Source organism: Camelus ferus, chromosome 11 (assembly GCF_009834535.1).
Source record: "Camelus ferus isolate YT-003-E chromosome 11, BCGSAC_Cfer_1.0, whole genome shotgun sequence".
NCBI lineage: Eukaryota > Metazoa > Chordata > Mammalia > Artiodactyla > Camelidae > Camelus > Camelus ferus.
The window spans coordinates 7,172,850-7,190,069 of NC_045706.1; the positions used below are offsets into that span (position 1 = coordinate 7,172,850).

General features: G+C 52.3%; 1 protein-coding gene across 9 annotated transcripts; it reads left to right on the plus strand.

Moving 5' to 3' along the window:
• Nucleotides 1-506: 506 nt before the first annotated feature.
• On the plus strand, nt 507-16,600 carry LOC116666942. 9 transcript variants are annotated; one of them, XM_032490703.1, is made up of 5 exons: nt 513-635; nt 10,060-10,286; nt 11,688-11,851; nt 14,332-14,407; nt 16,308-16,600. In XM_032490703.1, exons 1-5 carry the CDS (start codon nt 527-529, stop codon nt 16,341-16,343), a joined length of 612 nt encoding a protein of 203 aa, XP_032346594.1. In that variant the 5' UTR covers nt 513-526; the 3' UTR covers nt 16,344-16,600. The 9 variants fall into 9 exon arrangements, 5 of the variants coding, with proteins under 5 accessions (XP_032346594.1, XP_032346592.1, XP_032346593.1 ...); XM_032490701.1 differs by lacking the exon at nt 16,308-16,600 and adding an exon at nt 14,726-14,975; XM_032490702.1 differs by lacking the exon at nt 16,308-16,600 and adding an exon at nt 14,807-14,975.
• Nucleotides 16,601-17,220: the final 620 nt, after the last annotated feature.

The window sequence follows — 17,220 nt, forward strand, 5'->3', positions numbered from 1 at the left end:
TGCCAGTCCGTTATGAAATGAGGGGGTTGAATTAAGCCAATGTTTCTTAAATAGTGGTCACGGCTGAGTTGATCTCTGGAGGTGGAGTCTGGGACTGACCCCGGTGGCCTGAAACCCCAACCAGTGAGCACCCGGTTCCAGTAGTCCCTCCGCACGCCTTGTGAACGCATAGTGGAACTGCAGTCTGGGATCCCAGGCGGAAGGTTTCAAACGGTGATGGACAAAGACAACCACTGCATTATGTGCATTCTGCTTATCGGGTTTAAGATCCTCTAGTGACTTAGTTTCCCCCAAAGCTGGCTCCTCGACTGCGGAGAAGTGGCTTCGGGCTGCAGAGGGAAAGCAGGGCTTGTCGCCAAGATTCTGCATACCACATACCGCCTTCCCTCCAGCAAGTCAGCAAAGCCTGGAGTCGGGTTTGGCCAGAGCCGCCCACAGGCGCAGCGCGCCTCCGGACGGCAGGGGGCGCTGTCCGCAAAGCTTTGCTTCGGGGGCCAGACCTGAGAGCGGAGCGCCGCGCGTGCGCATGTGCCAGGGGCTTGGAGGCCGGGGCGAGGTGGGGCGGGACCGGGAGAGCGTGGCCTGTGCCTTCCGCGCCCGGCGTTCTCGGGACTCCGCGCTGCAGAGCAGGACAGGTAATGGGCAGTGCAGGAGGTCCAGGGGCCGCATGGAGCCGAGCCTCGCGGCCATGCGCAAAATGCAGTGTAATTTTGCAAATGTTGTTTACAGTATTATTATTAAATGTGCTCCCGGTAGGAAAATCGCAAATGTAGACACAGATCTCCCACGGCCGCCCACCGCAGAGACGGGCGCTGCTGCGTGGGGGCCCGGGTTCACTCTCGCCTACACGTGGCTCTAGCGCTCGGCTTTCTGGGGTCTCTGTGAATCGCTTGCACCCTCTGAAAGCCCAGGCGCCGCCCACTGTACCACTCTGGCGCCCCGTTCTGTTCAACCACGGCGCTGGGATGGTGAATTTGTTCTAGAGCCTTGCGGGCCAGCCTGACAAGTGATGGTCGCCTGTGCGTCCACTCGACAGGCGGCAGGGGGCGCACTGACCCTGTGGGAAGGGCCGCTCGGGACTTCCTGAAAGCTCCTTGGACCGCTGCAGTGGGAGGCATTTGCAGCCTGAGGTCCTGTAAGGACGGGGCATTGAGACTTGATAAATGTGCAGATGCCTGGGGCTCTGCTCGGTCAGGTGGGTGCGTAGGTCTGGATGGCGTGGGGTGTCCCCCCGTGGGAATACCTCTCCTGGGACCCCCACCCTAGAACTGAGCAAAGAGGTGCCAGGGTAGTGGGGTGTGGGGGCAGTACCCACTCCAGACTCGTTAACCTGCAAGGCTATGTCCAGAGTAAGGGATTTTAGTGGTTGGTGGAGAACGTTGGACAGGACCCTGAGCTGATGTTTCACTTAGGAGGTCTCATTGCTCTGAGGCAGTGAGGACACCCTGGGCTTGGACAGCCTGGGGGGCAGGTCCTAATCCTGAGTTCACTTGCTCAAGGCCTGGGTTATGACTTGTGTGAATTCTTCACTTGCCTGGTGCTTGCCTCTCCCCATGGGTCTTAACCTGATGAGTGAGTAGTGATAATGATTGTATCCTTCCTTCCCAATGGACCGATTCATGCTTTAGTTCACTAATCCCCAGAGCAGCCCTGCAAAGTTGGTAGTTCATAGACCAGTCCTGGCCCTCCCTGGAGAGGACCTGCCAGTTTGCCCTTTAGTGTAGATAGGGCTTTCTTCTGAGGTGGGAGGGGCTGTGCCCCTGTCTGGAGGAATGCTGCCTCGGTAGAGCTTTCTTTGAGCTGTTCTACCTCAAGGAGGGGGGTGCTCTGCCTCTTTAGGGAGCAGATGGGGTGTGGGGGGCATAGGGCAGCAGATCTCGGTCTCCCCTCTTGCCAGGCCTTGGCTGTTTGCGCTTCTCACCTCCAGAGCGTGTTTGGGTTGACACACCCCTGCCAACAGCCAGCCCCAGGCCTGTCTGCGGCACCAGGCCCCGCCCGTGGCCAGCCACTTTTCCAGAGGAAAACGCGGCCTCACAGGAGCCCGCACACTGCCTCATCACCCCTTTGAAGGTGGGAGCCAGGAGGTGAAGTCCAAATTGCACGGAGAGTAAATAGCTGAGGACCCCGTTTGGCCTGGTCAGGATGCTGGCCGGCTACAAAGGGACACTGTGAGGGATGCCCAGGGAGCAGAAGGGACCCATTCAGTCTCCCAGGATGGGATTTGCCTGCTAATGAAGTGGGGAGGACCCTAGCAGTGGGTGGGCTGCAGGAGGGTGGGGTAGGTGAGGGAGCTAGTGACCCTGTCGGGGAAGAGCCTGCTGGCCTGAGCAGCTAGAACTGAAAGTCCAACCTGGCCCTGCAGCCCTGCTGCTCCAGAGCTGTGCAAGGAGCTGCTTAAAGAATGGAGATGCATCAGGCGTGTCCCAGACCTCCCCAATGAGACAAGAAAGCCCTGCACTGTTGGGGGTTGGGGGGTTGCACAGACCCCTGCCTGGTGCTTGTTGGGGACCAGGCCTTTGGCACACTGCCCCTCAGCATCCTGCTGCCGGTGAGATGGGGGCCCAGCTCGTGGGTGGCTGGTAGGTTCAGGGGCAGGAGGAATCCCACAAGCAGCCTTGTATCTTTACTCAGTGGACTGTGCAAATATTTTCATGTTCTCCGTGTGCTATGTCCAGAGAGAGGTTGGGAAGCACCAGGTTCTGTCATTTCGTCTCATAGCAGGATGTGCTGTATCATCCCCATTCTACAGGTGAGAAAACTGAGGCTCCACGGGGTTAACAACTTGCCCAAGGTCACATGGTGCTGGGGCTGGGCACTTCCCCATGATCCTGCCTTCTGTGGATGGATGGAGCCTGGGTACATGATGTTGATTTCAGTGTGCATCCTGGTCGGGAGCCAAGGTCCAGATAACCTCTTGGTACCACTCCATGTGGCCTCACTGCATGTGGGACACACTTCAGGGCCAGTCAGTGCTCTGGGTCAGGGAGGTGAGGCAGAATTCCTGAAAGTGCTGATGGACAGCGTGAAGACAGGCCCAGGGAGGGCCCTGGGCTTCCTGGGAAAGGCACCCACTTCTCTGTGGGGATGCCCACCCATGCACTCACGCCCACTTCTGTGGTCCCACGTGGCACTGGTGGCAGCTGAGAGTCATTTCTAGACACTTGTGCAGATGCTGCTCTTCCTAGGACAGCACCACCTGCTTTGCTTAAAAATGGTCTGAATGACTCTTGGTGGGCCTCTGGTGGGTCATTCGAGGTCACCTTGCTTTGTGACCATCCTCTGTGCCAAGGGAACTCATTTAGGGCTTATTAGGAGTGTGGTTAATGGATCCCAAGGGCCAGACTGAGTGGGACGGCCAGCTGCCTGCTGCTGGAGATAAGGCCTGGGGCTAAGCAGGGCCTGGAGGTCCCGCCAGAGGCGGAATGTGAGTGGATCAAACAGGGCTGAGTGGTCCTGAGCAACAGGGGTCCTGGGCAACTCCCTGCAGTATGCTCGGGTCTGTGGCATGGTGTCTCAGTGGCCAGGTGCGGGGTAGCGATGGATGGACAGTGGATGGGGTTCAGGTTGCCGGGGCAGCCCGGGGCAGCACTTGTCTTTGGTGCTTGGCCCCTCCCTGTTGCTGACCGCGGTTAGCCAGGGAGGCTTGGGAACGGCCCTGCAACAGGCTTCTCACCCTCCTGGGCAGACCCCTGTGCAGAAGCCAGGGCTCAGTGAATTCCCGTGTGAATTATTCCTTGACTGGGGTAAAGGGAGACCTGTGATTCCCACTGTTCTCTCTCAAGGCTCTGAAGAAAGTGCTCAGACAGGTAAAGAACTGGGAAAGATTTGCTTAGCTAGCAGATTGTTCCCAAAGCAATTCACACTTTGGATTGAAAAGTGGGTTGCTTTTCTTAGGCTGTCCCTTGAGGCCCGATAGCCTTTTCGTTTCAGCTGGAGGCAGGAGAGGGAACGTGACTGGGGGCTGGGAGGTCGCATGGAGCCCAGGAAGGCCCCTAGGGTGTCCGGGACTCTGGGGAAGCTTACATCTGCGTCTGCCCCCCACTCTCTGCCCTGGTTTTGAATGAAGGATCAGTGGGCAGATAAAATTGAAGATAAGAGAATCTGGAAATAAATGTGACCTCCTTAACCCTAAGATCTTACTCTTGAAACTAGATGCTCTGAATTTAAGATCTAGAGAACTCTCCAGAGCACCAGGCACTTGAGAGCTGCTCAAGACACACAACAGCTTAGTAGCAGGAGCTGAACTTGAACCCAGGTCTTTGGACTTTTAACCCTGTGCTCTTTCTGGAGTTGGAATCAGAGCAAAGGGTCCTGGTTTGGGTCTATTCCCTTTTACACCCAGACCCTCATGCGCTCCATGACATATCCCGCTTAACATGACGAAATATGAAAGAAATTGAATTCATTTTCTATTGCCGTGTAACAAATGACCACAAATTCAGCAGGTTAAAACACGTGTACTCATTCTCTCACAATTTCTGGGGGGCAGGAGTCTGGTGGGCTTGGCTGGGTCCTCTGCTCAGGGTGTCCCAGGCTGCAGGTCACGTGTCATCCAGGCTGTGTTCCTTTCAAGGGCTGGGGACTTCTCCAGGCTTATGGGATTGTTGGCAGAATTTATTCCTTCTGGTTATGGACTGAAGCCTCGCTGTGCTGCTGACTGTGGGCCCCTCGTAGGCTCTCTTACAGCCGGCAGCTACTTCCTCGGGGCCAGTGAAGGGGCTCCCTCTCCTTTGCTAAAACAGAGTCTCAGATAACTTGATGTAATCCAGTGAATCAGCTGAGTGACTTGCCCATGTCTTTGGCATATTCTCTTGGCTGGAAGCAAATTACAGGTTCCATCTGTACTCGGGGGGAGTTTAGATAAGGGTGTGACTCATGGGGGGCCTGTCCACCATGGCAATGGAAGTCTGGACAAAGTAAAGGCATGAGGGCAGGTGAGAGTGATGAGGTGCTTTGACTCGGGGTGTCCTCACCCCCACCTCCCACCCCCACCTGAGCTTAGACTGTACTTAAGACCAACCACGCATTACTGGGGAAACACAGGTGCTGATATGGCCAGTGGGTTTGCTGAGATAAGAAACTGGACTTGCTGCTACGGGAGACTGAAGATGATGGAAAAGATGATTTCTTCTCTGTCGGCCCCTCTTCTTGGAAGAACAGCCAAGGCTCTATGTTCTGAGTCAGCCTCCTTGGCCCAGGAGGTAGATGAACAGTTTCCTTGTATTTCCAGGGCTACCCTAAAGGCAACAACCCCTCCCCATGACAGCTGTTTCTGGGGTCTATGGAAGGGAGGAACTGCGGCATTGGGGAAGGGTACCTTCTGTGCTTTGAGGGAAGGGCTGGAGTTTGGTTTCTGAGACTGGCAGAGACTGGTGCCCTGATGTCCCCCTGTTGAGAGACTGGCTGCATGGATGTTGAGGGGGCCACAGGGTTGGATACCAGGGGCTGTGACACCAGGAACAGCAGTTAGAGGCCCTGTGGCCAAGTTCATGGTCGATGTAGCAAAGGTGCAGTGGGAGTGAGCGGTCCACAGCTGACCAAGGGCAGGGCTTCTCTGCTGTGGCCCTGGGTTCATGCATAGCTGAGTCTTTGAGGAACAGAGGGAGGGCCCAGAGTTACTAATTCTGGGTGTCTGGTCAACCCTGGTGATGGGGTCTTGAAAGAAAACCCTAAGCACCCTAAGTTTGAGTGCTGAGTGGCAATGTTTTACTGTCAAGGGGGGAGTCCTGTCTAGCCCAGAGGCCGGGTGCTGGGGGGCAAGGTTTAGGAGAAGAAAAAGAAGGTAGGTCTTCCAAAGCCCAAAGACCTTGAACTGCGTCCGTCCTCATCAGGATCCTGGGGTCTCAGAGAGACTGCTGGCAGCAATACAACGGGCTGGCTGGAGATGACTCGCTGTGTGTGCAAGGAGTCGGGTGGCATCGTGGTGTCCAGCTAACTCAGCTGTGCCTGGGACAGGCCTGAGCTGGGGCTGTGGCACTCAGCCAGGTCTGCCCTCGGGTGGGCGGGCTAGGTGGCCACGGTGGGGTTTGTCAGGGGCCTTAACTAGATTTAATTTTATGTAGGAAAACTGTCAAATGAGCTGTTTCTCAAATCTGAGTGTCATGAAGCAAAGCCATGCTTGTTACACAAATAAAATAATATTCTAGCAGGCAGCTGCTCTGTAAGGTCTGCAGAGTGGGTTCCTGTGCCTTGGTGGACCTGTGTGGTCAGAGGGGTACAGGGTTTTAACTGCGTCAGTTTTATAGATGAGGAAGCTGAGATTCTGAAAAGAGAGTCTATAAAGTGCCCTGCACCAGCTTTAGAGGATTTCAGCGGCAGAGCTGGGGCAGTGTCCCCTGCTCCCCTGCAAACCCAGTGGTCCTGTCTCTGGACCCCTCTCGAGACACGTGGGAGGAGCCTTTACAGCACCCACACCCAGTTTGGGTGGGTCCACCTGCATCTTTGTAACAGACTTCCAGGTGCCTCTGATGTGCAGCTGTATTAAGAGCCGTTGGAACAAAGTTTCGATGATCAGACCCAGAAGGTTTGGTCAGTGATGAGCTGCAGAGGAACGTCGTCTACCCCCTGAGTAATGAATGATCTCATCCACACAGCTCTTGACAAATTTGTTTTCCTGGGGCTGAATCAGACCATGTGGTTGTGATTACATGTTCACTGCTGACCTGCTGCCAGTGTTGGGAGTTTAGAATCCGTAATTCAGTATCTTTATTGAGTAACTACTGAGAGCACCCCCAGAGACCAGGATGCCCCCCTTAGCTTTGCGTCATCTCTGGTTCTGCTTACAGGGGCCCAGCAGGGGTCCGTAGAAAGTGGATTAGGCTTCTGCGGCTCTGGGGGACACGGAGAGAGCGACAGGCGTGGGGGTTGCTGAGAGGATGGGACACATGCCACCACCTGCAGTTCTGATCTCAGGTGGGGCTTGTCTTCATCACCCTTGGGTGTCTGTCCTGCTCTGACACTGCTGGCTATGTGACCCGCAGTGTCTCTAGGTCTCTCCAGTCTGCATTCATCACAGCTCTACTCCTATGAATGCAGGGCATCGATTAAACAGGATCCTCAACAGGAAAAGCTTGGATTTCCCCCATTGGCTCTGATGTGTGGTTGGCATTATTGCCATCAACTTTCAGATAGTGCTCTCGAAAGCAGTTCCTGCCCTCCACCACGAGGGTGTCTCTTGTTTCTGGTGATGTATTGTGCTTACAACATTGATGTTCACAAGGAACTGCATATTTATCCAGGCGCAGAAATCTGCTCCCCTGAGTATGTACACGTGTGAAGGGAAAACAGATTCAGAGTCTGGGAGGTTTCTAGAGGAAGGGGAGAGGCTGGGTTCCTTTATTTTCCTCAGCACAGCTGCCCCGACCCGAGCTGGGCGTCTTGAATCAATTTATAGACAACTGCCAAGAAAAGCTTGAGTTGGGTTAATTTTGGAAATTGATCAGCAATTTCACTTTCAACCAGAGTTTGTAGGGTGCTTATAGGACCAGGGGCCAGAGGGCAAGAGCTAAGAGAAGACAGGTGGCATCTCAGGGTTGTGAGGTGGGGGAAAGACCAACACAGTAAAACTCATGCAAGTCAGGACGGAAGGGGGCTGGGGCATCAGAGAAGGAGAGCCGAGGAGCTGGAGTGTCAGGGAGGGGCCTGGAGGAGCTCAGGCATCAGGGGAGGAGCTGGGATGCCAGGGAAGAAGCATGGAAGAGCAGGGGCATCAAGGCAGGTGCCTGGGGGAGGTGTCATTTAAGTGGGTCTTTGTAGCCTGGGCAGGAGTGTGACTGGCAAAGGAAAAGTTCAGGTCCAGAGGCTTGGTAGTGGGATATGGGTGCTTCCTCCTGGCCACAGAGCAGGCAGAACTGATTGAAGCTCGCACCAGCTGACAACTGTCCAGGCCACCTGTCTTTAGGGCACAACAGCATCACAGAGAATAAACCTAACTGGCAAAATGTAAACTTAGGTTTGGTAGTTGGAGAGAGGTGAGCAGCCTCTCAGCAGCCTCCGAGGTGGTGCCTGAGTTGGAAAGTCACATACAAGGACATCTCTATTTTGTACACAGTGTAGGAAGTATTGGTTCCTTCCCTGAACTCAACAAGTAAATGTGAACACATGTATCAAGAGTATCAATTAGAAAATACTAAATCATCAGCCTTCTTGGGTGCTTGCTGCTCCTCTGGCCCTTAGAGTTGGGCACGTGCCCTGAGCTATAGGAAACCAAGTTTGGTTCCCAGTCGAGGGGTGCACATCCACGTGTCGCTCTGCCTCCAAGAAGTGAGGTGGTCCAGTACTGCTCTCCCAGGTCATGATTTGGAGTGGAATGGAATGGACGAGAAGCTGGATTAGACCTGCGACGTTCTTGGCTGGTATCTGGCTCCTCGGGCAAGCCTGTCACCCTCTGCAAGACTTTCTTGTCAGCCTTCATCCTTTGAAACAGTCTTTGTGTTGGGCTAGAACTTGGATAGGCCAGGGAGGTGATTACACACAGCACCTGGTGGGTTTGATACTTAAAGTGGGCAAGCCCCTCTCCCCTCTCCCTTTAGCAAACCTCGCCTGAGACACCTGTCCGCCAGCTCCCTACCTCGTGATTTCCGCTGACAATTGGCAAACTGTCAGGGAGACCAGAGATTGATGACTGAACCTGGTAGTCTTGTGCCTCAGATATGCCCTCAGTGTCTGAAAGGCTGAGAAGTGGCCCTGCTCAGCTACGGAAGGTTTCCGCGATGCCAGGCAGGCAGCATGCGTGCGGCTCAGCTCTGCCCTGAGCTGTCCCCTGCTGCGTCACCTGTTAAGTTAGTGGATCTGCTCTGAGTGGACAAGGAAGGGTGGGAAAACCTGACTCCACTATATTTGTTCTTTTTTTAAATTATAAAAGTAATATATATTCATTGAAAAACACAATATAGGGAAAAAAAAATAACCAGGAGGGCAGAAGAATCATCCATAATCCCCTCTCTCAGAGAGAATTCCTGACGATGTGTTAGCACCTCACATAACTATTCCTTCCAAGGCTGCAGCACCGTGCATAACACAGCATCTGGAAGGGCAGAAAATAATCTGCCGTCTGTGTTTACCTGCAGGGTCCCATCTTCGGTCTCCCTTGGTTATGCAGATGTAGAGCAGGCTGGCACACAGCTGGGGGTAGGGCATGAATTTTGAGCCTCCTGGAGAGAAGCCAGGGAATTCTGAGAGGATGCTGGGCACAAAGTCCCTAGTCCCAAATGCCCAGGGTTGCAAGTTAGGGAGAACTGTTGCCAGAGTGGGGGTAGGGGAGCAATGTGGCCTCAGTCTGGTTCTAGGCTTGGGGTAGGCTCATATTGTCTCTAAATAAAATCTATCTTGAGGAAAGGGGGCACCTAGACTGAAGAACTGGGCTCCACCGTGGGGCACAGTGTCCCTGTGGTCCACCTCTGGTCACTCTTGTCCACCAGGGCAGGACTGCAGTGTCCCAGAGGTCCCGAGGTCTCCCAGGGTAGTGGACATCTGTGGGGTGGATGTTTCCTAGAATTCCCTTCCCTACATAGTTCCAGGTTAGTGTGTGTCACAGGAGATGCTTTGCATTAGATTTTGAAGGCGGAAGTACAGTGGCAGCCATATTCCTTTACACTTGGGAGACTGGAGCGTGGCACAAGGGAGCCTGGCAGCTCAAAAACCTCACTGCTCACCTGTAGGCTCACCTGGCTGGCAGAGGCTGCCGCTGCTCCAGCCCCTGCAGCTCTCCTCCTTCGGCCTCTGCAACTCCTGGGCTGGGGGTGTGTTTAGCCCCGTGATGAAGGGCCCCATTACCCAAGCTCGTTTGAGTCCATCCTTGGGGGCTCTGCTCGTCCCTGACCTCCCCCACTTCACAACCACCTTCCCTTCTCTATGGCCGACCTCAGGCTGTGGCAACAGATACAGAAGGGACAGCTTCCCAGAGATGGTTTAATCAGAAGCTGGGCAACACCAAATCCTGATAATAAATCATATATATGTATTTATTTACATATACACATTTGTACAATAATCATGTAATTTTATGATAATCAATCATACATATGTATTTATCATATAATTCTTGCTCCTGTTTTAAAGATGTGGAACCACCAGGTCACTGTCACGTGGTGCCAGATGCCTGCTCAGCACTGGCCATGAGGAGCCCACAGTCCACCGAGGATGCTCTTCCCCTCTGGCCCGGAGTCTCCAGCCTCTTCAGGGAAGAAGCAGGAGAGGGAGTGTGCTCCCCTCCACTGTCTTCTTACCCACTCCCTCTTCTCCATTTCCTTAAGCTGAAAGTTCCCAGAGCCAGAGCTGGGCCTGGGGTCAGTTGCCATGAACACTCAGCGGATTCAGGAAAGAGAGTGGGCACCGGGGTGGAAGAATGGGGAGAAAAGAGCTCAGAAAGGAAAGGGCATTGGGACGGGAGGTCTTGAGGACTAAAGGCACCCACTCCCTGGGTGGTCTTCACCCCCAAAGAGGGCACAGCATGGGGGCGCTACTTGGTGCCAGGGGCCAGGCCCTCTCAGACAAGCACACAGCCTGGCAGGGAGCCCCTCTCCCTGTCCCTGTAGAGCCCAGGCAACAACCCAGAAAGAGGGGCAGGGCCACAGCCTCCCAGAGAGAGGGGTGGGGCCTCCCAGAGAGAGGGGTGGGGCCACAGCCTCCCAGAGAGAGAGGAGGAGCCACAGCCTCCCAGAGAGAGAGCGGTGGGGCCACAGCCTTCCCTGAAAGGGGTGTGATATCTTTATTATAGCACCTTTGGGAGAGGGCAGGAAGTGAGCCAAGGGGACTGGGACGAATTCACTTTACCTCTACAGAAACTCGAGTGGAGGGGCTCCCAGGGGACTGGAAGAGACAGGGCCTTAGAGGCCAGGTAGGGGACAGAGGGGGCACCTGTGGGTGCTCATTTGCTAAAGATGGTCTGGGCGTGGCACTCAGCTCCTTGCTCCCATCTCTGCCAGATCCCAGACACCAATTTCGGCTCCATGGAATCCACTAGCACCGGCTCCACCATGCCTGTCCTCATGTCCAGGTGTTTGGTGATTGAGCACAGGGCCCAGCATTGTTGAAGAGCTAAAGGAGGGCAAGTGATGTGCAGTTTGAGACCCACTAGAGATTGCTGGGTGTGGGTAGATGAAGCCAAAGTCCAGGGTTGCCTGTTTGTGAGATCAGGTCAAAGGATGCAGCTGGGAGGTCTGGGCGGGTAGAAGATTTAAGGATGATGGGGCGGGGTTGGGGGGCGTGTCGTACAGACTCTGCTGTGGACCGAAGCCTGAGAGGCCACCTCTGGACCCTCCGAAGTCCCTGCATTGGGAGTGCCCGGTCAGCTGTAATCAGATCCTAAGGTAGCCAGTCAGTGGGGCCCTGAGACATGTTCCGGGTCTCACAGCTAGTGAGTGACAGAGCAGGAGCAAAGGCCAGCTGTCTCGGCTCTACACAGAGCTCTCCCCCTCAGAACTGCCTGCCTTCAACTGGTCCAGGAAATGGGCTGCCCTCTCGGGGAATACACAGGTCTTTAGGCTGCTAAGTTCCACTCTGCCCCTTGGCGCCCGACTTTTCAGGCCCAAGTGTTCCATTTACCTCCACCTACCCAGGGCTCTCCCTCTTCACCAATGCCTTTAGCATCTCAGGTGCTGGCCTTCTCCCTTCCAGGGTCCCTTTTCCTCCAGGCCAGCTGTAGCACATGGTACAGGCCCCCATTTCCCACAGGCCTTTCTTTGAAGGGTTTCATGCTGGGCGCTCCAGGAACAGGAAGATCAAGTCCAACTCTAAAACAAAAGTTCCAGGACTGTCCTGGGTCCTTGGAGCCACTGCTCTGGTCTGAAGTTCCTGTACTCACCACCCCCAGCCCCACCCTCTTTGGACGTAGTTGCCGAAATCCCCAAAGGCAGGCTCTTCACCCTCTCAGTCCCGATGGGAGCTTGATAAACTCAGCCTGCTTAGCGCCTGTCTTCCCTTAGTCACCTTGACTTGTCTTCCCTTTGTCACCCTGACCTGTCTTTTCTTCTTTACTGTGACCTTGCCCTGGGAAGGGACCCAGCAGTGCCATCAGAGGGAACTGGAAGCTCCCAGTGCCCAAGCACTGCTGCTGTGTTGACCAAGGGGGTAATTTGCACCTCCAAGACCCTAGACTAGGGAGATGCTCCATTCATGGGACTTCTTGTCCCACACAGGACCTTTCCTCATAGGTACATGCAATTGTGCTTTGCTTAGATAGTGTCCTCAATGCAGCCAACCCTGATGTTCTTAAGGTGTAATCTGTGTGACGCTGGGCCCAAAATAATTTAGAATGTGCTTCTAGTGGGATATCTCATGGTGTCACACAGGAAGTGTCCAGGCACCAGCCGGAGAAATTACTTTTAGGTAGTACTCCCAGCAGGAAGTGGCCCTTCCCTCCCCAAAGGGTTTCATGGCTGAAGGACAGCAGAGGGTTTAGAGTCAGACAAACCCAGAGCACATCCTGCCTCCATCCTTTCAAGCTGTGCTGCCTTTGGCAAGTTGCAAACCTTCTTTGAGCCTCATTTCTAAAAGCGAGCAATTATCTTACCTATGCAATAGAGTTGTTGTAAATAAGACAAGTGCATAGAATGCTCACCACAGCACCTAGCCCACAGAGATCATTTCCGGCCCATTCCCAAAGCCTCCCACCAGAATCCCAGAGCCAGAGGGGTCGAAAGAGTTGTGTTCACGAAACTGCATCCATCAGGGAGCCTGGCTGCAGGGAGCTGAAGCTAATTCTGCTCATTAACGCAGAACAGAAATGTATAGAAGGGATTGAGCAGCTCACAGGATCTCTGTGTGGGTCAGACTACTAGGTCTGGAGGCTGCGCTGCCAGGAACAATGTTCAAAATCACTCGGCAGAGCTGCCGAGGGGAGACACCTGAGAGCTACAATGGGAACCGACACCTCCATGTGTGCTGGGGACCCCAGGGTGAATGAGCTGGCCGTTGCTGCTTGAACCCAAACCAGAAGCCTCTAGAACATGTGGGTGTCTCTGGTGCCCTCAACCTCCCCAGCATGCTGTCCACAGTCTCAGACTCTTTCTGTCACTGGCACCCATGTGTACCTACCTGGCAGAATCCTTCTCAAATGCCTGGTCCCCTGGCTGCAAGGGAGGCCGAGAAGGCAGGTCTCTGGCATTTCAGCCTCTGTAATGAGATGGGGTCCCTGCCTTCCTCCAAGCTACATGAAGCGGGGAAGGAGCATACAGAGATGCTGGGTGGCCAAAAAATGCTGGATGACATATCAACATATATTTGGTCTCATATGGCTGCTGTAACAAACTACTGCAAACTGGGTGGCTTAGGACAACAGAATCTTATTCTCTTACAGTTCTGGTGGGCAGAAGACCAAAGGCAAGGCGTCAGCCATGCTCTCTCTCCTGGTTTCTGGTGGCTGCCAGCAATGCTTGGCATTCTTGGCTTACAACTGCATCATTGTAATCTCTGCCTGTCTTCACCTGGCTGCCTTCCCTCTGTGGTCTTTGCCTTCGCATGGTATTGTCCTTGTTGTGTGTGCCTGTCTCTGCATCTCTTCTTCTTATAAGGACTCCAGTCATGTCAGATTAAGGGCCCACCTTACTGCAATATGTCCTCACCTTGCCAACTAAAACTCGGCACTTTCCATCTGCCTCTATGAAGATTAAATCACGAGCCGCTGCAGCCGCTGACCTCCAACACAGCCTGAAAGGAGTTCAGGACGGAGGTCAGGAATGAGGCGCTCTGTGCTCTGGGAAAACTGGCAGAACAGTTCTTCAGATTGAGATTTTCAGAAGATTTTATGAGCCCAAATTCTTGGGTCTCATATCTAGAAAGGCACTAAAAGCATTAATGGTGACATTTGTTCCTCGAGACTAGCAGCAGCCTCTGTCCAGGTGTGTGCTTGACTGCACGTCCCCGCTTCACTAAAATATATCTAATACTGAGCTCGCCCCTGCCTTTTTGGAGCAGTTCCTCAGAGCTTTCTGAGATGCTGTCTCCTGGGCTATAGTCCTCGTTTTGCCCCAGATAAAGTAACCTACAACTCTCACATTGTGTGAGTATATTTCAGTCGACAACCTTAACTTACAACTTAATTACACGTAAAGACCTTATCCCTTCATTGCAAAGGCCCCATTTCCAAATAAGGTCACATTTATAGATACCAGGGGTTAGGACTTCAACACATCATTTTGGGAGAGTCATAATTTAACCCATAGTACCCTATTTTGTGTTCCCAATATCTTCCCTGTGCTTCCGGGGACCACCTCAGAAATAAACCACCTGCACTCAAGTCCTCTCTGGGGTGTCTTTGGGGTCAAGATGGAGAGTAAGGATCCGAAAAGGAAAGAGAGAGGGGAGGGACAAAAGAAACTTATTCTCTTACAGTTCTGGTGGACAGAAGGCCCAAGGAAGGAGAGAGTTAAGAATAAATCATCCATTGGCCTCCAGATCAAGAAATGAGGTAAGGTTCAAGAAGACTTCTGGGAGTTGGAAGAGCAAGCAGAAAGGAGCTTCCTTTGTCAGAACTTGGCAGATGCTCTGTCTGGGGCTGGGCCATATCTGGGAAGGTGGGAGGAGAGAGGAGCTGAAGGTGGAGCCAAACTTGGGCTTGAGGACCTGGACTAGGGAGCTGGGACCTTCAGGCTGTGTCCTCTAGTCCAGCCAGCTCTGGCTCTTGCTGGGGAAACTGAGACCCAGAGATGGACCGCAACTCGCCTTAGCTCCCAGCAGAGACTAGAAGTTCCATCACTGGTCCTGTTTTGGCTCTCTTCCCTGGCAGGCTGTGACCAGTTGGTGGCCAGAAGGAGGTAGTCAGATCTGTCTGGACTCTGCTGACCCAGTCCGTCTCTGCTCCCACCAGGGTAGAGGAGGGCAGACTGCATGGCCAAGCACCGAAGCCCACCCTGGTCCAGGACCATCCGCTGACTGTTTTCTGTTGTATGGGCAGTTTGGGCAGTGTCTCTTTGGCTCTGCCTCCCCCTACTCCATGCATTTTCATTATGCTTATTAATAAATTATGGCTACACCCACCTGTCAACAGAGTCGATTTGTTATATTCATAGCTCCTGAAATCTCCCTCCCCAAAGCCGCCATTCCCCAAAGCCGCCATTCCCCAACCCTGCCAGGCCCCCTGCTTGGCCAGCAGCGTGCCTTTTCCCAGCACTGTTATTTCAGCCTGGCTCCTACGGGCCACAGCATCCATGGGCAGCGGCCAGCATCCAAACAGGTCTGGTTTTGTCAGAAAACACCTTAAAATCACTCTTTGAGAAGAAAATATGTTTCCCTGGAGGGCAGCAGGAAGAGACTGATGCTGTTTAGTGTAATTATCTATTTTCAGCTCCTTTATATTTTTTAAAAATTTTTAAATTTTTTTTATTGAGTTATATTCAGTTTACAATGTTGTGTCAATTTCTGGTGTATAGCACAATTTTTCAGTCATACATGAACATACATATATTCATTTTCATTTTCTTTTTCCCTATGCTATACAGTATAAACTTGTTTATCTATTCTATATCTACCTGTCAGTATCTGCAAATCTCAAACTCCCAGTCTGTCCCTCCCCACCCCTCTTCTCCCTGGCAACCACAAATTTGTATTCTATGTCTATGAGTCTGTTTCTGTTTTACATTTAAGTTCATTTGTCTTCTTTTTTTTTTAGATCTCATATGGTATTTTTCTTTCTCTTTCTGGCTTACTTCACTTAGAGTGACATTCTCTAGGAACACCCATGTTGCTGCAAATGGCATTATGTTGCCATTTTTTATGGCCTGAATAGTATTCCATTGTATAAATATACCACAAACTTCTTTATCCAGTCATCTGTTGATGGACATTTAGGTTGTTTCCACGTCTTGGCTATTGTAAATAGTGCTGCTATGAACACTGGGGTGCCAGTGTCTTTTTGAATTAGGGTTCCTTCTGGGTATATGCCCAGGACTCCTTTTTATTTTTTTTAACTCTTCACAAAAAGTAGAATGGAATTACCTGAAGCTTGTCTTTTTGTTTTTGTTTTTGTTTGTTTATTGGGGGGGGTAATTAGGTTTACTTATTTATTTATTTATTGGAAGAGGTACTGGGGATTGAACCCAGGACCTCAAGCATGCTAAGCATGTGCACTATCACTTGAGCTATATCCTCCCCCCGACCAGAAGCTTGTCTTCTAACTCAAGGAACGTTTAGAATCATTTTGCTCTGACCAACGGAGACACGTGTGTAAAATTTCCAGGGCACAGAGTCCCAGCTGGAATCACTCCCACCTGAGTAGGGTGTGAGAGCCAGCCTATCAGTTTCCTCTTGCTGCTATAACCAATCACCACAAACTTGGTGGCTTAACACAATACAAATTTGTTATCTTGCAGCACTGGATGTCAACTGAAAGAAAATGCACAACCTAAAAGCTGAGAATTATGTTTTATTATGTGGACTTTCTGAGAACTTCAAGCCTGAGAGACAGCCTCTCAGATGGCTCTAAAGGACTGCTCTGAAGAGGTAATGGAGGAGCCAGGATATATAGGATTTTGGCAACAAAGACCAGGTAGTCTGAACATCAAAAGATTTGTGTTAATTAAAGAAAACCAGGTATCTCCTGTTCAGGAATTTAGCACATTTCTCTGTGTGGGAAGATGCAAGAGTCTGGGCTCTTTAAAATCATTTCTTTGATCTGCACTTTAGCTCTCTAGGGCCAGTGTCCTGTTTTTTTCCCATCCTGAGTCCCCTCAGGGGGCACCACTGGGGGCGGCTGCAGTGGCCAAGGGCTTGGCAGCAGGCAGCCTGTTTGTCTCTATCCTGAGTTCTCTCTGGGGTCACTGTCTGGACGGTTATCAGTTATCGTGGCTTGATGGCTGCAACATCCTTTGCTTACTGATATGGCAGGCAACAATTTTTCATTCACATGGAGGCCAAAAGTCCAAAGGAGGGCTAAAGTCAAGTTGTGGGCAGAGCTGCTTCCTGCTGGAGGATCTAGTGGGGAATCCCATTCCTCCCCTGTCCAGTTTCTCCAGGCTGCCTGCATTCCTTGGATTGTGGCTCCTTCCTCCATTTTCAAAGCCTGTCACTCCGACCTCTGCTCCTATCACTCCTACTCTGACTCTGACCCTCCTGCGTCCCTTTTATATGGACCCTTGTGATTTCACTGGACTCATCGGATAATCCAGGATCATCTCCCATCTTCAGATTATTAACTAATTGCATCTGTAAAGTCCCTTTTACCAAGTAAAGTTGTTGCAGAAAAAACGTGTTACAGGTCAGTGTCATAGCTCAGTGTTACAGCTC

Bases quoted from the DNA above. Each gene is read 5' to 3' on its own strand.
- LOC116666942 (XM_032490701.1), top strand. From the start codon at position 527: ATGTGCCAGGGGCTTGGAGGCCGGGGCGAGGTGGGGCGGGACCGGGAG. The intron at 10,287-11,687 runs GTCAGTTGCCAT...CTTTCTTTGAAG, and splicing joins GAGCCAGAGCTGGGCCTGGG to GGTTTCATGCTGGGCGCTCC. The intron at 11,852-14,331 runs GCAGGCTCTTCA...ATTCTCTTACAG, and splicing joins AGTTGCCGAAATCCCCAAAG to TTCTGGTGGACAGAAGGCCC.